This window comes from Macaca fascicularis, chromosome 6, assembly GCF_037993035.2.
Source record: "Macaca fascicularis isolate 582-1 chromosome 6, T2T-MFA8v1.1".
Lineage (NCBI taxonomy): Eukaryota > Metazoa > Chordata > Mammalia > Primates > Cercopithecidae > Macaca > Macaca fascicularis.
In genome coordinates this window covers 152,894,756-152,920,963 of record NC_088380.1, presented here as the reverse complement: position 1 = coordinate 152,920,963, position 26,208 = coordinate 152,894,756, and the positions used below count along the sequence as shown (strand labels likewise).

Genomic DNA, 26,208 nt, shown 5'->3' with positions numbered 1-26,208 from the left:
GAAACATTTATACAAAAATACATTGGATCTAGTTGAATGTAATCAAAAGAATTGGGGGTTTTCATATGTGTAGTTGAAATAATGAAATGAAAGGACAGAGTTTGCCTTTGGAATTTGTTATAACTTGAGCAGTGGGAGTCATTCATTAAATTTATTCATTCATTAAATTATTTCAAACCATAACCTCATTTATTGTTTGGAAAAAAGTGAAGCTTTGTTCTTGAGTGCCTTAAATGTTGTTTGGTTTGATAATTACCTATAGAAATGTAGAACTTGAAGACATTTTTGGCTGTGCCAGATAATGATAAATCCATTTAAAGGGAACTCAATAACTTAGATCTAAGTTTTCCTGAAAGAAAAAAATCTATTTTTCCTCTGCATTCAAAATGTAGAAACAAAGTGTGTTTGTGGACTTGGGCTTTTTTGCTTAGGTTATTAAAACAGTTATTGCTAGATGCAGACTACTAAGGTGCACTTAAAAAAGAGAGACAAAATATGGATTGTGGTCAAAATGTAAAGAAGAAACATAAAGGAAAAATTCTTAGCTTTGATATTTTAGACCGTTATTGGAATTTTGCCTGAATACTTTTCAGAGTTAATTAAGAAATGCTAAGAAAAACTGCTTTTACATTTGTAAAATTTCAGAGAGAAGAGCAAATGTTTTTGTATTCCTTGTGAGTCTATTTTATGGAAAACTACTTCCACCTTTGATTGTGTATGTTAGAAATAGAAGGTGGCCTTTAGAATCTGCTTGCAGATTTTGAATTAAGGTAAATAAAAGATAAAAGCTACTTTGGTTGGCAGAAAAGTGAAACTACCTCAGTGGATTATATATTCATACCAGTAATTTCAAGGAAGCAATGGAAGAACCCAAATATAATATGTAATGTCTTAGGTATTAAAAAATGCGTCACCTCTGTTCTTTTTGAAGTTGTATTTTTACTTAGTATTCATTGACTAGATAATTGAAAACAGTGGTATCTTTTGGCATTAGCAGCTTTCTTTTAGATTTTTGTATGTTTTCATCCACAAGAATGAAAAGAATGTTCATTTATAATCATGAAGAGTGTTCTTATGTTGAATGTGGCACCTTTTTGGTGACATAAGGCAAAGGAGTGTTTCCCACCCTTTTTCTTTTTTATGTGTTTCAGAGGAATACATTAACAAGTAGAATATTTTTTCCCATGTACTTTAGTAAAATTTGGAATTGAAAATAGATTTTTTGAAATTGTGTTATGTGTTCCTTTTCGTTTAGATTCATTCCCAACCCTTCCTTTTACAATAAGGAGAAAATAAGTCGCCCAAAACTTTGAAAAGACCACTTGCTTTGTTTCTCACTCTGTTGAGGGGACCATTAATATCTGTAAAAAGAAATGAATTTAGATTCATTTAAAGCACACTTGGATTGTACTCATTAGTGACATATGATATAGATATTTATTTTTGAGTAGATAGAAATGATTCTGTTTTTAACAGGGCAATAGCTAGGGATTCTTTTCACAAGTGTAACAATTTCTTTCTAGTGTCCAAAAGCAGACATTATATAAACTTGTATAATAGTTGTGTAATTTTTTATTTTAATATGACTAATGAAATGCTTTTAGAAATTTGAAAACAAGTTTTTATGAGACCATTTAGTTTCTGAACAGGAGAAATATTCAACACAAATCACTTTTTTTCCTCCTCTGAGCTAAAAAGTATGTGTCGTCAGTTTATAGAGAATAGGAGACTTCCTTCTGCATTGTTCATTCAGCTTTCACTTCTCCATGATGCTAGGGCTGGACACTTTTCTGCTGTTCTCTAAGGATCAGTAGAGGCCACCATTCTATGCCTGGCAGACTATAGTCAAATCTACTATTCTGTCTTATTCTTGAGACTTTTTTTTCTACATTACTCTCCCTCCTTTCTTTTTTTAGGCCAATAATGGAAAACTGCCTGACAACAAAGTCATTGCTAGTGAACTAGGCAGTATGCCAGAACTGAAGAAATACATGAAGAAAGTCATGCCATTTGTTGCCATGATTAAGGTAAGCTGTGGACCTTATGCAGCTGCGACCACATGAGTAATGGTTAGATAGGACAATAGAAGGATGGATAGGACAATAGAAGGATGGGGAAAAGCCTTGGACATAGTCTCCTGCCAGAAATCTGCTGAAATAGCACTTTTCAATCAATGGCTGTGAGAAATGATCTATCAGATTTTGGGTTTACTTGTGGAATCACTGAGTATGTGAAAAATATGTATTGTGGAAGAAAAATTGGTTTAGAATTGCTGCACTGAACTGTTCCCTTCATATTCTACCTTCCCTTCTTTCAAGTTTGGGAAAGAAACATGCTCTTTTGGCTTACATTAGGCTTATAGAGGCTTGCATTTCCTAGACCCTATTCCTGGAACCAGGATTCAATATTTGTATAGGTACAGCTTAACAGGATAAACACTGGTTATAGTGGTTGGACCAGGGTTTCTCAGCATAGCTCTATTGGTATTTTGGGCTCGATAGTTCTTGTGGGACACTTTAACGGCATCCCTGGCTTCTACTCATTAGAAGCCAGTAGAACTACCTTTCCCGCTAGTTATGACAATGAAAAATATCTCCAGACATTGCCAAATGTCCGCTGGGGGCAGAATCACCTTCCACTTCTTGCCATTGAGAATTATTGGGTTAGACTCTTAGTTTTCTTCATATACATAGCTGATGTATTGTTGGATTTCTTGACAAAAAGAAACCGAAAGAAGGCTTATATTGCTTAAGATCTCAGACTATGAGGCCAGAAAAATCTTGGTTGAAATTCTGTGTATCTGTCATTTCTTAGTTTTGAGACCTTGGTCAAATAACTTTAATTTTTTGGGCCATAGGATTTTTCATCCATAAATGAGGATACTATAGAACCTAACTTTTTAGGAGTGCTGCGTAGTATACCTAACACACCTAAGTAGCACCAGTCAAGAAGTAGGCTTGGTAAATGTTGTTTGAAAATGCAAATTAGTATCTTCCAGCCTACTAAGCATATCGTGGTTATTCTTTTACTGTCCTTTAATTCTTGTGTCTTCTTGGCTGCAGATGCCTGATGGAGACCAGACCTCTTAACTTTTCCAATACTATAATAGATTGGTATTCTTGGAAAAGGTTTTTAATTCTCTTAGACGAAAGTCACTGTTTGATCCTCAGGGTATTTTAGGTTTCAGAAGTAATCTAGGATCCTGGATTGACCTACACCAATCAAGTTGTAATATAAGTGCTGGTATGTTCATAGTTCATTGGTTCCCCAGTGGCTAGTGTCATTGGTCATAATGCCAAATCACTGTCAACATGTGGATCCAACAAAATATTCCATTGGTGTTTGCAGAGGCCATTAATTTTGATGACATGTTTTAAGAGAATCCAGGGAAACCTATTCAAAAAGTAGTTACGTGTATATATGTAGCGAGAGACAGAGAGCGTGTGTGTGTGTGTATAAAATGATATTAGATTCAAAAGTTGGCTTCTTTAGGATCTCATTTAAATTTGAAGAACCATCATCAGACCGTTTGAGTGGTGATATATTTTTAAAATTATGTTGGTGATTTGCCAGGCAAATTAGTGGTTTTGCAAACTTTGAAAGGGATTAATAAATCTGGGAATAAGAAAATGACTTTCTAGCACTTTTCATGGGAAAAAGAAATAGAACTTGCATAGTAAGCTAAAACAGTGAGTAGCAGGAATAATGTCAGGTCACTTTCATTAAGTATAACGTGTTCTAGGTAGTTGTATCTATGCATATGTACTTGGATCTCTAGGATTCTATTTTGTGCAGCAAATATCGACTATCCAAGAAAATTAAGAATAAGAAATTATTTTTTACATGCCATGTTTGAGTACTCATGTAGTATGAGTTTTTTTTCTTTAAACTTTGCAGAAATATCTTTGGGGATTTTTTGTTTGGATATTATTAATTCATTATTCTCTAAAACAGCTGTAAGAAGGTGGTATCTCAGAAAATTAAAATTTTGGTTTTTTTGGTAACTTAAAGGGATATTTTCATACATTTGGTTGATTCTCTGTCAAGTGAATTCTTTGGGCTTGCAAATTAAGTCAGTCTAAATAAACAATCATAAAACCATATTTACTTTATAAATCTGAAAACCTTGTGCCTTCCCATCTTTTCATTGCTGCCATAATCTTATAATACTTTAAATGATAATTATTTGGAGCTAGTAAATTTCATTAACAAGCAAATGTAGGTAAAGGAAATCATGAGTCCAAGGCCTTTCCTTTAACTCCTGAAATCTGAGATTTTATCAACTAAGAGAAGAATGATTACTTTGAAGGAAGTATGTTTTCCATCATGTTCTTACTGTGATTTTGTTTTTCCATACCATTTTGGCTATTAGGAAAACCTGGAGAAGATGGGGCCTCGTATACTGGATTTGCAATTAGAATTTGATGAAAAGGCTGTGCTTATGGAGAATATAGTCTACCTGACTAATTCCCTTGAGGTAAGAGGTCCAGGGATTGTAGTAACTATTTAACAGTAGTTAAACCATAATCCAGCTCTTTTATTTTACAATAAATCTTTTTATAAACTTCATCTACTGTGTTTAGTATCTTTGTTAAATATGTCAGAAATATTTTTGGAGAGAAGAAAAATGGGTGAGTATAAAAGTTGCAGGAAAAAAAGATCTGTCATCTTATTTTATCAATTCTTAATTTACATATGATCAATTATACATTAAAAAACTGTATGTCTGGATATGATACTGCAAATTTTTTTTTTTAATTATACTTTAAGTTCTTGGGTACATGTGCACAATGTGCAGGTGTGTTACATATGTATACATGTGCCATGCTGGTGTGCTGCACCCATTAACTCGTCATTTACATTAGGTATATCTCCTAATGCTATCCCTTCCTCCTCCCCCTCCCCACAATAGGCCCCAGTGTGTGATGTTCACCTTCCTGTGTCCAAGTGATGTCATTGTTCAATTCCCACCTATGAGTGAGAACATGCAGTGTTTGGTTTTCTGTTCTTGCGATAGTTTGCTGAGAATGATGGTTTCCAGCTGCATCCATGTCCCTACAAAGGACATGAACTCATCCTTTTTTATGGCTGCATAGTATTCCATGGTGTATATGTGCCACATTTTCTGAATCCAGTCTGTCACTGATGGACATTTGGGTTGATTCCAAGAAGTCTTTGCTATTGTGAATAGTGTCGCAATAAACATACGTGTGCATGTGTCTTTATAGCAGCAAATTATTTATACTTTATTTATACTTTATACTGCAAATTATTTATACTTTATACTGCAAGTTATTTTTAAGAGACCTTATATTTAAATGCTTTCCAAACCTCTTATGTTATGGAGTACTCTGAATTGGTGCTTTTTTCCCCCCTCCCTTTTGATTTGCAGAATTGGATTAATTATAATGTCTGGTTCATGATATATTATGATTGTTCCATATCTTCCCATGTTTTTTTTCTCTCCCAATTTATAATAAAATGAACATTCATGAATCTACTACCCAATCCAAGAACTAGAACCGTACCAGTAGCTTTTACATATCTGTGACTTTCTCCCCATCCAATCTTTGTGCCCCAGTCACAACTTTATATATAGATTGTAAGTAAGCTGGTCTCAGACAACTTAGGCAAAAGGAAAAGCCATTTGCTCTAGAAAACTGTTAGAGCACTCAAGAAGTGGTCCTAGTGATAATGAAGACACTCAAGTAAAAAAAAATACAGGTTTGGAGTTTAAGTAAAATTGTTTTGTGAAATATGGAGATGGAAGAAAGTTGTTTCTAATTAAGTATTTTATTTTAAATGAGTTAATGAAATTAATAAACATTAAATGACATCCATTTTATATATATCTAAATGTTCATATATATTCATGTAGGTCAAAAAACTTCCTGGATCTTTTCACTTGGACCATGCCGACACATCTTATGTTTAGGGTCATCTTATGTTCAGACATATGCACTGTGCTGTATTTCTGAGCTTTTCTTCCATTTATTTAAGTGGAAGCCTTTTATTCTCAAATGATAGATTTCTGAACTTCAATTTGTCTTAAGTGGAAGCCTCTTATGCTGATTTTCATTTTGTTTTATATGGCAGATAGATGCCAGATTTCATTATAGAAAATGATAAACATGACTATATAAATAACAATACTATGAGACATCTAAAATGAATGTTAAATAACTGATTACAGATTTCATTTAATATTTATATGGAAAATAATAAAATTGCACAGACCATTTCATGTTAACTGGAGAACCTAGTTTTGTTCTTGGTGAAATGAGGTGGTGATTAATTTGAATCACATTAAGTGATACTAATAACTTCCATTTTTTCCCCTCTATTTAGCTAGAGCACATAGAAGTCAAGTTTGCCTCCGAAGCAGAAGATAAAATCAGGGAAGACTGCTGTCCTGGGAAACCACTTACTGTTTTTAGAATAGAAGTAAGTTGAAGGAATCTCACTGAATCATTGCATTTTAAAACTAAAAGAGACCTAGAGATCATTACATCTAAATCCACATTTAAAAAATAGAACCAAGTAAGGTCCAGAGATATTAAGTGGTTGGTTTGTTGTAGACCCCATTGTTTGTTAGAAATGGGGATGTACCTGAAATGCCCCAATTCCTTTGGTCAGTGCAATACTTACTTTTTCCTCACTTTACTATTACAGGAACTATCAGATGTTATTTGTGGGTTTTAAAAATAAAAGGTATGATTTTCAGTATCTGGTTTTTATTTAAAAATACTGGAAATGTAGAACCTTTTTAGACAGTTAAAAGGAGCTTTTAAACCTCAGATGAGTCTTGGTTTGATTGTTATTCAAGGCTGTTTTGTTTTTAGTATAAACTGGATTGATGCATCATCTTAAGTTATGCTGCAATAGCTTTTTTTAACCCCTTAGTTTTGGGCCATTATTGGTGAAGACAAAAAGGTTTTGGAGATTCTGGGGTTTTTTTGTTTTTATTTTTTTGAGACGGAGTCTCGCTCTGTCGCCCAGACTGGAGTGCAGTGGCGCAATCTCGGCTCACTGCAAGCTCCGCCTCCCGGGTTCATGCCATTCTCCTGCCTCAGCCTCCCGAGTAGCTGGGACTACAGGTGCCCACCACCATGCCTGGCTAATTTTTTGTATTTTTAGTAGAGATGGGGTTTCACTGTGTTAGCCAGGATGATCTCGATCTCCTGACCTCATGATCCACCCTCCTTGGCCTCCCAAAGTGCTGGGATTACAGGCTTGAGCCACTGCGCCTGGCCTTTTTTTTTTTTTTAAGTTCTGGGATACATGTGCAGAACGTGCAGGTTTGTTACATAGGTATACATGTACCATGGTGGATTGCTGCACCCATCTACCTGTCATCTAAATTAGGTATTTCTCTTAACGCTATCCCTCCCCTTGCCCACCCCACCCCAACAGGCCCTGGTGTGTGATATTCTGCTCCCTATGTCCATGTGTTCTCATTGTTCAACTCCCACTTATGAGTGAGAACATGTGGTGTTTGGTTTTCTGTTCCTGTGTTAGTTTGTGGAGAATGATGGTTTCCAGCTTCATCCAAGTCCCTACAGAGGACGTAACTCATCATTTTTTATGCCTGCATAGTATTGCATGGTGTATATGTGCCACATTGTCTTTATCCAGTCTATCATTGATGAGCATTTGGGTTGGTTCCAAGTCTTTGCTATTGTGACCCATGCTGCAATAGACATATGTGTGCATGTGTCTTTATAGTAGAATGATTTATAATCCTTTGGGTATATACCCAGTAATGGGATTGCTGGGTCAGATGGTATTTCTGGATCTAGATCCTTGAGGAAGGAGATTCTGTTTTTTTCAGTCTCAAAGAATCCATTCAGATTGGCAGCATTTGGCAAAGTCCAGGGGACTGCAATTGGGAGAGTCTATAAACTGTCCTCCTTGTCTTGATAAGCAGAGGACTTAGATATGTTTTGTTACTTCTGCCACATTTGAAAACCCAGCAAACAGAAAAGGCCTAGTTTGAAAGAATAAGGAAATCATGATCATGGATACCTCCTGAATTCAGCGTCATGTAAGGAGTACACTCATTGCATTAAGATGTGGTAGCTTTTAATAGTTCAGTCGTTTGAGCCATGAAGATAGGTATATGAAAATGTTCCTTATACAAATATATTTATTTCAAGTCATTTTCAGGTATTCCATTAAGATACTATGTATTTAAGTCTTTCACAAGACTCATTTGACTTTTTTCCACTTAAAAATAATAAACAGGGTTTTGGACTATGTAGCTTCTATAAGTACAACATAGAATTATGTTTAATCCTGACCTTGCCCTTTACTAGCTGTGTGACCTTGTGCTGATTTTTAATCTTTCTGGTTCTCAGCTTCTCATTTGTGAAAAAGGGTCAAAAGAACGACTTCAGGGATCTAGAACTAACGTCGATAAAGTGCTTAGTACAATGCCTAATACATAGTAGAGATTCAGTGAATGATGGTGGTTGTGGAAGAGAAAATGTAGTTATTGTTAGTGTCCATCATCAGTGTTGATATATATAGTCATAGTCATCTTTACCTAGGCATTTGGTTATAAGCATGAGTTTGTACAGCTTTTCTTTTGTATTTGAGTATGCCTTAGTCATGATTTTAAAATACCACAATTAGATCCATCTTTCACTGGGCATTGAAAATGTAGCAGAGATTCCTCCTCCCTCAGCAGTATTCAAGTTAAACTATTATTTTCTTGTTGTTTTCCTAGCCTGGTGTGTCCGTTTCTCTAGTGAATCCCCAGCCATCCAATGGCCATTTCTCAACCAAAATTGAAATCAGGCAAGGAGATAACTGTGATTCCATAATCAGGCGTTTAATGAAAATGAACCGAGGAATTAAAGGTAAGTTGTTCCCCCAAACTCCTATTTGTCAGTAGCTTGTAGATTTGGTGAGTTTTAAGTAGAAAGGAAAAAGAAAAGAAACAGGCTTGCTTATGGACAGCTGTGTATTATTATGGAAAAAGTATTGGGTTCAGAATCAAGAAAACTATTCTTTTTGGGACTCTGTGGCTAGGTAGCTTAGTGACTTTGCCATGTCACTTAAGCTTAAAACTGATTTTTCGTTTACTCATGTGAGGACAATAGAGGGATTAGATATTTTTCCATCTTTCTTTCTAGCTCTAAAACTGTAATGAGTGATTTCTGTCTCAGAGATACTCAGAATCAAGGAACACATACCCTTAATATTCTAAACTAACCTGTCCAGCAGGTCTGTTCCTTGAGAAGGAAGAGAAACAGAGTAAAAGTTATTGAGTGTCTTCCATGTGTTAACCATTTAGTCCTTTTACAATTCTATAATGTAGAGGGTGTTCTTATTATTTCCCTTTTACAGATGGTGAAATGGAGGCTAAAAAGGCTAAGTAACTTGCAAAGTTTGTTTAGTAAGTAAACTCTAGAGCTGGAATTCAAACAGGTCTGTTTGCCTCCAAAGCTCATATTTTTTCTTCTAAACAATGTGACTCCAGGTAAAATATGTCAGTAATCTTAACTTACTATCAAGAATAAGTCTGCATCTTTTGTGATTAGATTCAATGTAATAATTTATGGCTTTTCTTTTCATCATCCAGCTAGGTCCTACAGTGAGCAGAGTGTGAAGGGAGATAGTGTGTCTTATTTTTCTTCTGAGCTACACAACAAATTAATGTTGTGATTCTCTATTTTGTATTATCTGTCTTTTTTCTTTTTGATAGCAATGAAAAGTTGATTGGCCACTTTCCATCACTACAAAAATTTTCTAAAAAGATTTATAAATCCCAAACAATAACCTAATTTATGGAACTATATTAGGGTAGTAACATTAATTAAAATAGGAGACTTGAAATAGCTCTTTGGAATTAATTCTGTCATATATTTTGTGTTCTCTTGAAGTTGTTTCCCTTCTATGGACACTTATTGAGACACTACTATATGTAGTGTTTGTAGAGACAACTGTGTATGTAGAGACTCCTTTGTATATACTGGGGCTTTGGGGAGTCCACAGAGTTCTGTTCATTAGGAGCTGCATCTAGTAGAGGAGTAGGGAACATACACTATTGAAGTATATGATAATGTAAGGAGAAATTGCTGAGTGTAGTAAGAAAGGTACAGGTAAAATGTATAGAACAGAGGAACGTGAGATTATTTCCACTTGCAGCGATCAGGGATTAATTTATGGAGAAAGTATTGTTTGGATGGGGCCTTGAACGTTATACCCATGAAGGTAAGGGGAAAGGGTATACTAGGAGGGAAATACCAGTTTATTTTGTTTCCCTCTGTACGGAGCATCAGCAGCAAGAGTATACTAGGGTTAGGGATGTTGTTGTTTATAGACATGTGTTTTAAATTGTGGTAAAATATACCTAACATAACATTTACTATTTTAGTCATTTTTATGTGTACAGTTCAGGAGGCTTGAATACATTCACATTGTTGTGAAACCATCACCACCATCCATCTCTACAACTTCTTTTTTTTTTTTTAATTATGCTTTAAGTTCTAGGGTACATGTGCACAATGTGCAGGTTTGTTACATATGTATACATGTGCCATGTTGGTGTGCTGCACCCATCAACTCGTCAGCACCCATCAACTTGTCATTTACATCAGGTATAACTCCCAGTGCCATCCCTCCCCCCTCCCCCCTCCCCACAATAGGCCCCGGTGTGTGATGTTCCCCTTCCCGTGTCCAAGTGATCTCATTGTTCAATTCCCACCTATGAGTGAGAACATGCAGGTTTGGTTTTTTATCCTTGCCATAGTTTGCTGAGAATGATGGTTTCCAGCTGCATCCACGTCCCTACAAAGGACACGAACTCATCCCTTTTTATGGCTGCATAGTATTCCATGGTGTATATGTGCCACATTTTCTTAATCCAGTCTGTCACTGATGGACATTTGGGTTGATTCCAAGTCTTTGCTATTGTGAATAGTGCCACAATAAACATACATGTGCATGTGTCTTTATAGCAGCATGATTTATAATCGTTTGGGTATATACCCAGTAATGGGATGGCTGGGTCATATGGTATTTCTAGTTCTAGATCCTTGAGGAATCACCATACTCTTTTCCACAATGGTTGAACTAGTTTACAGTCCCACCAACAGTGTGAAAGTGTTCCTATTTCTCCACATCCTCTCCAGCACCTGTTGTTTCCTGACTTTTTAATGATTGCCATTCTAACTGGTGTGAGATGGTATCTCATTGTGGTTTTGATTTGCATTTTTCTGATGGCCAGTGATGATGAGCATTTTTTCATGTGTCTGTTGGCTGTATGCATGTCTTCTTTTGAGAAATGTCTGTTCATATCCTTTGCCCACTTTATCATCATCCCAAATTGAAACCCTGTACCCATTAAATAGTAACTCCCATTCTCCTTCCCTCCAGTCCCTGGTAATCACTGCTCTGCTTTCTTTTTTTCTTTTAAGTTTTCTTTTTGACACATAAATGTACATATTTATGAGTACAGTGTGAGGTTTGGTACATATTTATAATGTGTAATTATCAAATTAGGATAAATAACATATCTATCACCTCATTTATCATTTCTTTGTGGTGAGAACATTCAACAGCTCCTCTTATAGCTATTTTGAAATGTACCATATATTATTATGAACTGTAGTCATCTACGGTGTAATGGAACAGTATAACTTATTCCTTCCATTTAATTATAACTTTGTACCTGTTGACCAACCTCCTTCCAGTCCCCTCTCTTCTATCCTTCCCAGCCTCTGATAACCATGATTCTACTCTCTACTTCAATGAGATCAACTTTTTTAGATTCCACATGTGAGTGAGATCATGCGATATTTGTCATTCTGTGCCTGTCTTATTTCACTTAATATAATGTCTTCCAGCCTCATCCATGTTGTCACAAATGACAGGACTTCATTCTTTTTTATGTCTGCATAATATTTCATTGTATACCACATTTTCTCTTTTCATTCATCCGTTGATGGACCCTTAGGTTGATTACATATCTTGGCTATTGTGAATAGTGCTGCAATAAACATGGGAGTGTAGATAACTCTTCAATATACTGATTTCATTTCTTCATTTCTTACTGGATATATGTCCAGTAGTGGGATTGCTCGATCATGTGGTGGTTCTATTTTTAATACTTTGAGGAACCCGTATATGTGTTTTTTTTTTTTTTTTTTTTTTTTTTTTTGAGACGGAGTCTCGCTCTGTCGCCCAGACTGGAGTGCAGTGGCGCGATCTCGGCTCACTGCAAGCTCCGCCTCCCGGGTTCACGCCATTCTCCTGCCTCAGCCTCCGGAGTAGCTGGGACTACAGGCGCCCGCCACCTCGCCCGGCTAGTTTCTTTTTGTATTTTTAGTAGAGACGGGGTTTCACCGTGTTAGCCAGGATGGTCTCGATCTCCTGACCTCGTGATCCGCCCGCCTCGGCCTCCCAAAGTGCTGGGATTACAGGCTTGAGCCACCGCGCCCGGCCCGTATATGTGTTTTTTATAATGGCTATACAAATTTATATTCACACCACACTGTTCTACTTCCTACCCCTATATATTTGACTGTTCTCAGTACCTCATATAGTTGGAATCACACAATATTTTTCCTTTTGTGTCTAGCTTATTTCACTTAGCAAAATATCTTCAGGTTTCATCATGTTGTTATATGCATTTATTATGTCCTCTCAGTGAACTAGGTACCATAGAATGATAGCTTCATCCTCAGAACTTACAGGCCACAAGAAGCAGAAAGAGCATGGTAGTAGCTTTTAAAGAAAATAGATATTTGTGTGGACCCGCTGGATAGGATTGTATTTATTTACTTACTTTGATATAGAGTCTCCCTTTGTCACCTGGGCTGGAGTGCAGTGGCACAATCTCAGCTCATTGCAACCTCCATCTCATAGATTCAAGCAATTCTCCTGCCTCAGCCTCCTGAGTAGCTGGGATTATAGGCATGAGCCACCACACCCGGCTAGTTTTTCTGTTTTTAGTAGAGACAGGGCTTCGCCATGTTAGCCAGGCTAGTCTCGAGCTCCTGGCCTCAAGTGATCTGCCTGTCTCGGCCTCCCAAAGTGCTGGGATCACAGGCGTGAGACGCCAGCTCTGCCTGGATAGGATTATTATGATGTTATAGCACATGAAAGGATGTATTTCTGTATTGAATATTGTATTATGTTAAATCTACCTCTATTTCAAATGTACTCAAATATAGCACTGACTAGGTTCTGCAGAATTGTACTGAAATGTATTTCCTATTTCTTGTCTTTTCTCATTGAGCCTTTGGCATAATTCTTATCTCCTTTGTCTTACTAGCTGTGAAAAATATTATCTAAAGTGTCTTAAGTTTGATGTTAGTAGCTCCTGTAAATTTTAGAAAATAGAAACATTAGAGGGAGTTTGAAATTGCTATCCCTATAAGTATCTGCAGAAGAGATCTAACCTTGATACTTTACCAAAAGCCCTCAGGATGCCTTGATATCTAAAGGGCCTGAGTATATTGAGTATATGAGATGGAAGAGGAGTTAAATTCAGTAACATAGTTATTGGTCTGTTTGCTGCACTAGACAGCAAATTGTCCAATTAGTGCTAATTGTATTGAGGGTGATTATGATCTGGGTCTGGGAGGAACTGGACTAAAACTATCATTTCATTCCACAAAGGCCACTGAGTGAACTATTTGATGATAATAAATTTGAATCACTCACAACTCATGTCATATATAAACTAATAACTTGGAAGTGAAAGCCTTCATTTCTCATTATCAGTCCCTAGGGACTTAGAGTCACTCTCATCTTTTCTCTAAGAGCCTTAAATCTTATGTAGTTGTAGACTTAAATTTCAACAGTTTCAATGGTAAGAGAAGTCTGGGATAAAAGACAGTTAAACCACTAAGAAAGCTCTACGAATCTGTGGACAGTAATGAACTACATGGTGAAACATCAAAGCAAATATGTTTTGTCACTTAGAAGCCTGATTGAGTATTAAGGTTTTTTTGAACTAGTTTGATTCAGAATTGCTTGGAATGATGAGGGAGGTCTGTTTTAGCGAGAAAGAGCGTGTGTGTGTGAGAGAGAGAGAGGCAGAGGCAGATCTGCAGTAAAAGGCCTTATGCATAAAATCTGGCAGAACTTGTCACTGCGTCTATAGCAAAATATTGGTACCACTGAAGTTGAATTGCAATAGCTGTTAAAATGAATTGTATTCTTCCCCAAAATAAGATCGTAGCTGTCATGAAGATTGCGCCTGCTCCCTTCCCATTTTAATTTTCAGGGCTTGTACTGTGTCTTGGAATAGATTGTATAGTCTCTGCAGAAACTCTCCAAAGACTCTTATACAGGGTTTGCTTTTGTGGTAGTCGCAGGTAATTGTTCTATAAGCCCCTTCTCTAAACTTGCAATCCTTCGGTCTTTGTTTCCCAAAGAGAACAGAATGCATGGATAACTTGTATTCTTGGCATAGCCGCTAGCTGCATTAACGTCTTCTTTTATCTCTTATCCTTCTTATGCTAAGCTTTGTACTCTCAAGTCAACATGAGGGAGTGTAGCTCAGGTGTGTTTCAGAAAGAGGTGGGAGGTAATTCAGAAAATATCTTCTATTTCTATGGATCAGGTTAATTATAACTAGCCATGCTACACTTAGAATGAGATATAAACTCAGAATCAGCATTTGTAGTCATTTCTGGCGTTTTTCTGCCATATGAAGTAAAACCATTTGATGTTGGGAAATCTCAGAATTGCTGAAATAAATATACTCCTTTTGGGCTCAGTTGTTGGTAGGATTGTTGAATTATAAAGTTGTTCAAGGGACAGGTTTTTTTTTTTTTTGGCCAGGCGCTATTTTATCAGCTTGCATAAGAGCAGATTAGGAAAATCTCAAGCAGGGTGGGTATTAGAGCTCATCCTAAAGCTTAAAATCCTGAAAGCTTAAATTTCTGTCCTTTCTCTGCCTTGTACCCGCTCTCCTTGTCTCATCAACTTGTTAATATAAATACTTTCATCTTTTGAGCAAATGAGAAACTGGTAATGCCATTTCTTAGAGTAGTCATTATTTATCCAAAAGTATCTCCGAGAAAAGCTACAATTCTTGCAGGTTTAGTGTATTCCAGGGAGCTCGAGAAAGGGATAAGTTTTAGATTTTTCGATACTCTGTACAATGGTTAATTGAAGCATATAAAAATGATTTGAGAGACCAAATAGGATAATGCTAAAAAATACACACAATTCTTTCTCTCTCTTAGTTTATAATTCCAGGAGATGTCAGAATCTCTGACACTTTAATCTGGGTAAAAGCTGAAAGGGGATGAAGATTTGCTACATTTTAGCTTTGCTCCTGAGATTTTTTTTTTTTTTTTTTTTGAGATAGAATCTCACTTTGTTGCCCATGCTGGCGTGCAATGGTGCGATCTTGGCTCACTGCAACCTCTGCCTTCTAGGTTCAAGCGATTCTCCTGTCTCAGCCTCCCGAGCAGCTGGGATTACAGGCGCCTGCCACCAGTCCCAGCTATTGTGTTTTTAGTAGAGACAGCATTTCGCCATGTTGGTCAGGCTGGTCTTGAACTCCTGACCTTAAGTGATTCACCTGCCTCAGCCTTTCAAAGTGCTGGGATTACAGGTGTGAACCACCATGCCTGGCGTGGCTTTTATTTAATAATCTGAAGAAAATATTTTTGATTAGATATAACAACCAGTGTGTTTAAAAAGTGAGTTCTCAGACTGCTTCCAGGGTTTGAGTCAGTGACTGTAATTAAATGCTTATATTGATAATTTATTTTGTTGTAGACCTTTCCAAAGTGAAACTGATGAGATTTGATGATCCACTGTTGGGGCCTCGACGAGTTCCTGTCCTGGGAAAAGAGCACACCGAGAAGACCCCAATTTCTGAGCATGCTGTTTTCAATGTGGACCTCATGAGCAAGAAAATTCATCTGACTGAGAATGGCATAAGGGTGGATATTGGCGATACAATAATCTATCTGGTTCATTAAACTCATGCACATTGGAGATTTATCCTGGTTTCTTAGGAATACTACTACTCTGATTGTGTCTACTCATTGGCTGTCAGAACTTTAGGCTGGACCTAAATAGATTGATTTCATTTCTAACCATCCAATTCTGCATGTAATCATAATTCTATCAAGTCATCTTTGATTACTGGACCTAATAAATTTTTTTCCCTTCTTTGGGTGTCTAAGAGAAATGGTTTTTGCCAAACTCTTTTTAAAAAAACAAATTGTTGCTGTGTCCTAGAAGTTTCTAGTTTTTAAGATGAACATGGAAGTGTTAGTATGCTTCTTTTCTGAGGTGTACTTTATACTGTTTATGAAGGCTGAGGTGTACCTAACAACTTTTTATAGTATATTCATTTATGGAGTTCGCTGTATTTTTTTTAAAAAAGAAAAATAGTAAATTAGCTTTTTTTTTTAAATGAGAACTTTCGTGATGATTTAAAAGAACAAACGAGAATATTTTGACTTGACTTCAATTACTAAGTATTTTGTATAAAGAACAAATAGGTCCTGCATTTTATAAGACTTTTTAAAGCTTTAATATATTCAACTAAGGACCAATAATGGCTTCTTCAAGGCTAATATCAGTAGTTTATAAGCAGTATATTTCACCTACACTAAATTTGGGCATTTTAAAAGAAGATTCCCCCGCCCCTGCCCCCCGCCCTGAAATCTGCATTTACTAAATTTGTCTTGAGTCCAGTTGTGTTTAAAGGTCATGCTGGTCGGGTGCGGTGGCTCATGACTATGATCCCAGCACTTTGGGAGGCCGAGGTGGGCAGTCACCTGAGGTCAGGAGTTTGAAAACAGCCTGACCAACATGGTGAAACCCCATCTCTACTAAAAATACAAAAATTAGCTTGGCATGGTGGCGGGCACCTGTACTTTGGAGGCTGAGGCAGGAGAATTGCTTGAACCTGAAAGACAGAGGTTGCAGTGAGCTGAGACCATGCCATTGCACTCCAGCCTAGGCAACAAGAGCGAAACTCTGTCTCAATCAATCAATCAGTCGATAAAATAGAGGTCATGCTGACTGTATTACAGATTTATACTTTTATTCTTGATGGAATGTTTTTTAATATTTGTTCCATCTGTCTTCATATGAGGAAAAAATGTAAGGCATTGACTAACAGGAGAAACATTTCTAATTTTGATGGGTTTAATATGGAGAAAGAACAATTTTGTTAACCCAAAGGAACCTGAATTCTAACTTTGAGGTTATGTAAATTGTTTATTGAGCTTCATTATTTTGCTCTCCACAATTAGAGGCCACTAGGCCCATGCTTTATCACAGATTTATTGAAGCAAATCATAGGATGTTAAAACTGCAAATCCTTAGAAATCATTAAGTGCAAATAATCACTTATCTACTAGGGACAGGCAGTATAGCATAGTGGGGTAAGAACGCATGCTCTGAAATCAGACTAGGTAGGTTAGATTTCCAGTTCTTTTTGCTGCTAGGGTGCTCTTGGCCAATTACTCAGAGCTGCAGTTCTTCATCTATAAAATGGAACTAATACTGGTACCTTGTAGGCTTATCGTGAGATGTTTAGATGAACTGATCTAGGAAAATCATAACACAGTGCCTGCCAAGTAGTAAGTCTTTAGTGAATGTTACTGTTGAAGAAATTGGTGATAGATACCAAGGTATATTGGCTTCAGATTACTGTAGTCTGTAATCATGTTCTTTGTATTGGTTGCTTTGGGGCAACTGATTCTTTCTTTGCACTCCTCTAGATTCTTTTGCTGTCCTTTCTGATCTGCAAAGCCTTAATTATTTCTGAAATTAAGTAATTAGCTTTCTGTTGCCTAAACACGAACCTATTTATGTTTAACTTAGGAAAGCTAAACTATATGTGCTTGGCCAGAAAAAAAAAAAAAGAGAGAAAGGAAAATAATACTGTGATAGTGTTTATTTTATGAGTCTATTAACCTGTACCGTTTTGGTTTTTCAGTCTCGATTTCTGTGTGTCTCTCTTAGAATAAGCTTCTTGCCAGGCTGAATATGCTTCTCATGTGTAGAGATACAAATGTTTTGTATAAGGAGTCGTCTAAGCATAAGCCCATTACTTCATCTAGTACTCAACAGAAGAAACAGCAGTTAGTTGAAATGCTGAAGGAAAAACAGGCTACACTGGGCTTGTTCTATTATTAGCAATAATATAATTGGGTATATAATAATAATAATGTTATTATATATAACTTAGTATGTTAGTGCCTTCCTAGAGGATTTTAACTCTTCTTAAGTTTTGAAATATAATGCACATACACAAAAAGTGAGCAAAAAATATATAATACACACACACAAAAAAATGAACTCCCTTTCTCCCCCCACCTCCAAAAAAAGAATTTATTAATAAAGCAAACACTTGCACAGTCACCGAACAGTTGAAGAATGGCACAGTGCCAGCACCATGGAGGTGTGCCTTTTGCCTCCTCTGGTCACTAGAGATAAGCTTTCTGGACCAGTATATGTCAGTTTTTATAAATGCTGCATTTGAGCTTGAAAAAAATGTATTTTGTAAATGCAAAGTTCTGTATGTATCCATTAGGTCAGAGTTGTGGATTGAATTGTTCAAACCTATACCCTTACTGTTTTCTCTGTTTCTGTTTTTGAGAGGTATACCAAAATCTCTCATGACCATGAATTTACTTATATCTTCTTATAATTCTGACAGTTTTTGTTTTATATATTTTGAGGCTGTTTTGTTAGGTACATATAAATTTAGATTGTATTCCTTGTGGTAAGTTGAACTTTTTCTAGTTAGAAAGTGTTTTTTTCTTTTTTTTTTTTTGAGACAGGGTCTTGCTCTGTTGCCCAGGCTAGAGTACAGTGGCACGATCTCGGCTCATTGCAACCTTTGCCTCCCAGGTTCAAGCAATTCTCCTGCCTCAGCCTCCCAAGTAGGTGGCATTACAGGTGCACACCACCACGCCTGGCTAGTTTTTGTATTTTTAGTAGAGACAGGGTTTCACCATTTTGACCAGGCTGGTCTCGAACTCCTGACCTCGTGATCTACCGGCCTTGGCTTCCCAAGGTGCTGGGATTATAGGCATGAGCCACCGCACCCGGCCATTTCTCTTTATTTTTTAATTTTTATTTTTTATTTTATTTTATTTTTTTGAGACGGAGTCTCGCTCTGTCGCCCAGGCTGGAATGCAGTGGCCAGATCTCAGCTCACTGCAAGCTCCGTCTCCCAGGTTTACGCCATTCTCCTGCCTCAGCCTCCCAAGTAGCTGGGACTACAGGTGCCCGCCACCTCTCCCGGCTAGTGTTTTGTATTTTTTTAGTAGAGACGGGGTTTCACTGTGTTAGCCAGGATGGTCTCGATCTCTTGACCTCGTGATCCACCCATCTCGGCCTCCCAAAGTGCTGGGATTACAGGCTTGAGCCACCGCGCCCGGCCTTCTCTTTATTTTTACTTAATTTATTTTTTGCCTAAAGGCCACTTTGCCTAACAATGTAGTAATACCAGCTATCTTTTGGTTAATGTCCATGCAGACTATCTTTTCCATTGCTTTACTTTTAACCTTCAGTAGTTTTATTTCCTTTTAACACTTCATTTCCACAAATTTTAAGCCTACAGAAAAGTGGAAAGAATTGGCCAGTAAACATCCATGCACTTGTCACCTAGATTTACCAGTTGTTAATATTGTGTCATGTTTACTTTATCTCTCTAAATATCTATTTTTAAAATAAACTTTTAATTTTGGAATAGTTTTGGACTTACAAAAAAGTTGCATCTTTAATATGGAGAGATCCTGTACATCTTTTACCCAGTTTCTCCTGTTAACATCTTACCTAACCTTGGTTTAGTTGTTAAAACTAAGTAATTAATATGAGTACATTATGATTAACTAAATTGTATACTTTGTTTGGATTTCACCAGTTTTTCTACTAATGTTTTTTTTACTATTATGGGATCCTATCCAGGATAACATTTTGCATTTAGAATATACTTTTTAAAAATTCAGAACCATTTGACAGTAAGTTACAGACACCATGACGCTTAATTTTCTCATAGGTTATCACGCAACTCCTAAGAACTTGGACATTCTCCTATATAATCACCGTGTTGTTATTGTCCCCAAGAAATTTAACATGGTACAATAATATCAGGTAATAAGCTTTTCTAATAAAACTTCTCCTATGTCTCATCAATAATGTGTTCTTTGAAAAACCCCCAGGATTCAATCAAAGATCAAGTATTACATTTTGTGGTTATGTCTGTTAATCTCCTTTAAACTTGATCTTTCATGACAGTGACATCTTTGAAGACATCAAGCTGGTCATTAGCATGATGCCTTACAATCTGGATTTGTGTATTTTCTCATGGTTATAACCAGATTTAAAATTCTTGGTGAGATTACTACATAGGTGATATTTCCCACTACATCGTGTCAGGATTAATATATTGTGGATTTCTTCCATTATTGGTGATGCTAAGTTTGATTAGCATCATATTTCTGAGTTGAAAAGCTACTCTTCCTTTTTTGTAATTAACTAGTCTTTGAGCTGATACTTTGAGGCTTATGTGAATATCCTGCTGTTTTGATGTGAATGTTCATGTCCCCCCAGAATTTATATGTTGAAAGTTAATCTTCACGGTGTTGGTATTAAGAGGTGGGGCCTGTAGGAGGTGATTAGGTCATGAGGGTTGCTTCCTCATGAATGGGATTAGTGCTCTTATAAAAGAGGTTGAGGGAGTCTTGTTGCCTTTATGCCATGTGAGGACACATAGAAGGCACCAACTATGAGGAATGGGCCCTCACCAGAAATTGAATCTGCTGGTGCCTTCCTCTTGGACTTCCTAGCCTCCAAAACTAGCATTACATTTCTGTTGTTTATGAATTACCCAGTTTAAGGTATTTTGTTAGAGCAGCCTGAAGGGACTAAGACACTTGTTTATCAGCTAACTTTCACCAAGTGGTAGCATTCATGGATAAGCTGTCAGTTATTGCATTGATGGTTGTAACATGGTGAGTTCTTAAAAATGATAAAATTATTATTTCTTCTACATTTATAAGATATAATTCTTTTGTGGAGAAGATGTTTCTTTTTTGCTGCCAATTTCTTTTCTTTTTCTTTCTTTTTTTTTTTTTTTTGAGACAGGGTCTGGCTCTGTCACCCAGGCTGAAGTGCAGTGGTGCAATCTCAGCTCATTGCAACCTCTGCCTTCTAGGTTCAAGCCATCCTCCCTCTTCATCCTTCTGAGTAGCTGGGTGCACAGGTGTGTGCCACCACTCCTGGCTAAGTTTTTTGCATTTTTTGTAGAGATGGGGTTTCACCATGTTGCCCAGGCTGATCTTGAACTCCTGAGCTCAAGTGATCTGCCTGCCTGAGCCTCCCAAAGTGCTGGGATTATAGATGTGAACCACTGTGTCCAGCCCCAATATTTTTCTTTCATCATCATTCTTTTAAAATCACTGTGGGCTGATGGATTTATTTTTTTCACGTATGCTATAATCTGTTACCATCATTATTCTTTGAATGCTCAAATTCTTCCCAGTTAACCAATGGAAGCCCCATTCAAACTGGCTTGAATACAGTATTTGTCCTTTTATAACTCCACATTAATTTTGGGGCATTTCTTCGTATAATGGCATAAGAAGTTTCCAATTTGCCTTGTGTTTTCTGTTTCAGAACTAGAAATCAGTCTTTTCTCCAAAGAACCTTGCTTCATTTTAATGCAGAGTGTTATTAAGAAACCAAGATCCAGGCGCTACTAAGGAGCTTGTTTTTTAGGCCCTTCCAATAGACAGAGCTAAGAAATGCATACAGTAGTGTTTTTTAAATCATAATTTTATCTAATACCACTGAATTCTCTCTCATCTTTTCCCCTTTACAACTATATTTCCCTTCTCACACAGTAAGAACTCTGGTTCTCAAGAACCTCAATATATTTACTCATTTGGTCTATTAAAAATTTCAGAATTGCCAATCCAATTCTGTTAGCAATAAATAAGTAGAGTACAGTATTTGGTTTTGTTTTGCAAGTCTTTGTGTCCTTAGAACATATCTCTCTAAGGGATATAGTCAGAGCACTATTTAAATATATATATATATATTTTTTTTTTAATGGTAGAATGATTTTTTTATTATACTTTAAGTTCTAGGGTACATGTGCACAACGTGCAGGTTTGTTACATATGTATACATGTTTAAATATTTCTTGAATTCTTTTTTGTATGTAGTTGCTTTTTTTTCTCCCCTCCCCTCCCCTCCCTTCCCCTCCCCTTCCCTCCTCCCCTCCCCTCTCCTCTCCTCTCCTCTTTTTTTTTCTTTTTTTTTTTTTTGTGACAGGGTCTCACTCTGTGGTCCAGGCTAGAGTGTAGTCATGCAATCAGAGCTCACTGCAGCCTTGATCTCCCAGGTGATCCTCCTGCCTCAGCTTCCCAAGTAGCTGGAACTACAGGCATGCAGCACCATGCCTGCCTGGTTTTTTTCTTTAATCAAGAAATGTTTCTTAGATTCTTTCTTGTATGTGCTTTTAATGTAGAATTAAAGCCATTCATTTCTCTTTATATTCAGTTTTATGGTTTGTTTTTTCTTTTTATCTGATTTTTGAATAAATAAAAATACATGATTCAGCCAGATGTGGTGGCTTGTGCTTGTAATCCCAGCCCCTTGGGAGGCTGAGGTGGGAGGCTTCCTTGAGACCCTGTCTCTAAAAAAAATTTTTTTTTTTTTTAAACTAGCCAGGTGTGGTGGTTCATACCTGTAGTCCCAGTTACTTAGGAGGCTTAGGCAGGCAGATAACTTGAGCCTAGGAGTTCAAGACTGCAGTGAGCTGTGATCATGCCACTATACTCCAGCCTGAGTGACAGGGTAAAACCCCATCTCTTGAAAAGAAAGTTCAAAAGTCAAAACCAAGAAAATTCTTACTCTCTGGCACCACATTCCCACTTACTCTATAGCTAACTATTGTCATTGGTTTCTGGAGTATCTTTCCTGTGTTTCTTTTCCCAAAAATAAGTGAATATTTATACTTTAGTTTCTCCTTTCTTATATAAGAAGTAGCATTATATATATATATATAAAATATCATGTTTATATATAAATTTATATATAATTTGCTATATATATATTATAATTATTTTCTATCTTGCTTTTTTAGTTAACAACGTAGCCTGGACAGTTTTCTACTTTGGTTCATAGAAATCTTTTTCTTGGCCAGTCATGGTGGCTCATGCCTGTAATCCCAGTACTTTGGGAGGCTGAATGGGGAGGATCACTTGAGCCCAGGAGTTCAAGACTCACCTGGGCAAAACTGCGAAATCGTGTCTCTACGAAAAATCTAAAAATTAGCCAAGTGTGGTGGCATGGGCCTGTAATCCCAGCCTCTTGGGAGGCTGAAGCAGGAGGATCACTTGAACCTAGGAATTTGAGGCAGCAATGAGCTATGATTGTGCTACTGCACTCCAGCCTGGGTGACAAAGTGAGACCCTATCTGTTTAAAAAGAAAAAATCTTTTTTTCTCTTTTTTCTTCCCTCCTTCCTGTTTTGCCCCTCTTCTTTCCCTCGCTCATGTAATACTATTGTAAAAGTGTACCATAGTTTATTCAACCAGTCTCCATGGATGGACATATAGGTTGTTTCTAAGTTTTTAATATTTTATAGAATTTGTATAGAGTGATACAGTGAGTAACCTCATGAATATGTCATTTCACTTTTGTGGAAGTACATCTTCAGAGTAAATTTGTAGAAGTGGGCTTGTGGGTCTGAGGGTAAATGCATGTGTAGTTTTGTTAGCACATATATGGTCAAAAGCCACATGTTTTTTCTTTGATGCGGGGGCATGTTGCTGGTGGTGCTGAAGGAATAGCAAGGAAGCCACATGAAGAAACAGGTCAAAGTGACTTGCTCAGGATCCTATATATTAGCAGCAGAGCTGAATTAGAGCCCTGGCCTCCATCTTCATTGCAGTACACATAGACGACAAGGAATTCGTGCATGGAAAACAGGAATGTATTTGACTAAGACCAGTGTTACCAGGGCCATTAGGAGGTCAGAGAAAGGAGAAGTTTATATGGACCCCACTTGGGTAGAAAATACTTCACCCCAAAATTTACAGCATCAATAAGGTTTGTAATGGCCCTCTGCTGTGTGCATAGAGCTTGTATTCGTGTGTTTTCTTTTCTTTCTTTCTTTCTTTTTTTTTTTTTTTTTTTGAGACAGAGTCTTGCTCTGTCATCCACACTGGAGTGCAGTTGCATGATCTTGGCTCACTGCAACCTCCTCCTCCCGGGTTTAAGCAATCCTCTTGCTTCAGCCTCCTGAGTAGCTGGGATTACAGTGCCTGCCACCACGCCTGGCTAATTTTTGTGTTTTTAAGTAGAGACAGGGTTTCACCATGTTGGCCAGGCTGGTCTCAAACTCCTGACCTCAGATGATCTGCCCGCCTCAGCCTCCCAAAGTGCTGGGATTACAGGTGTGAGCCACTGCGTCTGGCCTAGTATGTTTTTATATTGCTATAAAAAACTACCTCTGAGACTGGGTAATTTATTTAAAGAAGAGTTTTAATTGACTCTGCTCCACAGGCTATACAAGAGGCATGGCTGGGGAGGCCTCAGGAACCTACAATCATGGAGGAAGGGTGAAGGGTAATGTTAAAGATACATTTTGATCACTTCTAGGACCTTCTGATGCAAAGGCGTATTTGTTAAAATCACACCCAGAGCTTTTATTGTAAGGGTACTTTTTTTTTTTTTTTTTTTACACTTTCAGAACTTTCCAATGTAAACATACATTTTGAGTACTTCTGGAACTTTTCATAGTTAAGGTACATTTTCTATTTTGCAATTAGAAATATGTGGAATAGTTATTTTTTGGCACCTTGAGAATATTCAGTTCTCAATCTTTTTTATCTAACGGTTTTAATGCTTCTGAAGTTCCTGGTAAGTTGTTATGTTGGGGCTCTGCAAAATGGTGATATTCTAATGCTATTATTTCTTTTTCATAAATATTTGGCATTCTTTTGTAAAGCACATGCCTTTTTTATTCTTTTCATTTTATTTTTAAGTGAAAAAGCTGTGTAGCATGTGGATTAGTCACTTCATACAATAGACATTTGATTAGAAAAGTTGGGTGCAAATGAAATGTAAAAATATGGAGTCATAGCTTACATGTACAATGGTGGTTTATTCTTCAAAGGAATCTTACTGTAAATCTTTTTTTTTTTTTTTTTGCAAAGCTAGTATCACCTCTTAATGTCTGTTATTCTTATAAACCTGAATTTTCATGTAGGGCACATTTGTTCAACAAATTATTGAGAGCTTTTTATGTGCCAGACACTTTGGTAAGCACTTGGAATAGAGTAGTAAGCAGAAAAAACATACCTGTCCTTAATATAGGGTGCATCCTTACAGTTAAGAAGACAATGAAAGTTGCCCAGGCTGGTCTCCCTTGATTGAAGGCAGTTATGAAACTGTTTTTTGTGAGGAATCTTGATTTGGAAGGTATTATAGGCTTTTCCTAACAAACTGGTTCAAGTAAATGCTTTGAAGTTCAGAACCCTAAACAACCATTCTCTATGGGTCTGATGAAAAGAATATGTGGTATAATTGGCAGTATCCTCCTGATGTCTTTCTAATGTAATGTCGAATTATGATTGCAGATGCCTTTCCTCAACGTGAAATTTTGCCTAATTTTTTGTCTTAGGATATTTCCCAATGTTTCTAGGGTCCACACATCCATAAGACGTGTTCTAGAAGCATGATTCAGAGGTGTTGTGAGGACATCACCAGGCAAGCTCTGCTTTGGTTACTAGATTCCATATGGACTGGGTAGGAAAGAAGAAACACCACTTTCCTGGCATTACCAATGAAGTTAATGGAAGAGCAGAGAATTTCTAGAAGTTCTGAAAAGGCTTTGAAGCTTGTGGCAATCTATCATAGCTCAAACTTGAGGAGACCACCTTTCATAAGTTGGATTCAAATACAATACCTTCCCTGAAAGACATTTTTTTGCTCCACTTTTGGGTTGGCTGTGGGACTTGCATTATTTTGCTAAATTGGACCAGCAGTTCTGGGGATGAAGAGAGGTCCCTGCTGCTTCTCAGTCACATGGCATGGCAGAAATCTGCAGCCTTTGGAATCTTCCAAGGAACAGTCAAGTGGCACTTAGCTAGATAAATGTTTACTAGAGGCATCTCTTAAAGAGTTTTCCACCAAAGATAAGTCTTTTTCTTTTTCTACTTACTCTATAATCCAGCAGTATCTCCCTATAGATTAG

The 26,208-nt window shown here is 37.0% G+C and overlaps 1 protein-coding gene across 6 annotated transcripts in view; it reads left to right on the top strand.

Moving 5' to 3' along the window:
- The window catches only part of LARS1 (leucyl-tRNA synthetase 1), a 68,623-nt gene extending 52,477 nt beyond the window's left edge, over positions 1–16,146 (top strand). For 5 of the 6 annotated variants that reach the window (XR_012414217.1, XR_012414216.1, XM_015452082.3 and 2 more), the window contains 5 exons: positions 1,917–2,027; positions 4,373–4,477; positions 6,349–6,444; positions 8,729–8,861; positions 15,748–16,146. Coding sequence is in view for 4 of the 6 variants with exons in the window: in XM_015452082.3 (XP_015307568.2) it covers positions 1,917–2,027; positions 4,373–4,477; positions 6,349–6,444; positions 8,729–8,861; positions 15,748–15,953 (651 nt within the window). In the remaining 2 variants the exon portion in view is untranslated. Of the gene's footprint in view, positions 1–1,916; positions 2,028–4,372; positions 4,478–6,348; positions 6,445–8,728; positions 8,862–9,351; positions 9,401–15,747 lie in introns of all 6 variants that reach the window. The other variant, XM_065546917.2, reaches the window with a different exon arrangement.
- Positions 16,147–26,208: the final 10,062 nt, after the last annotated feature.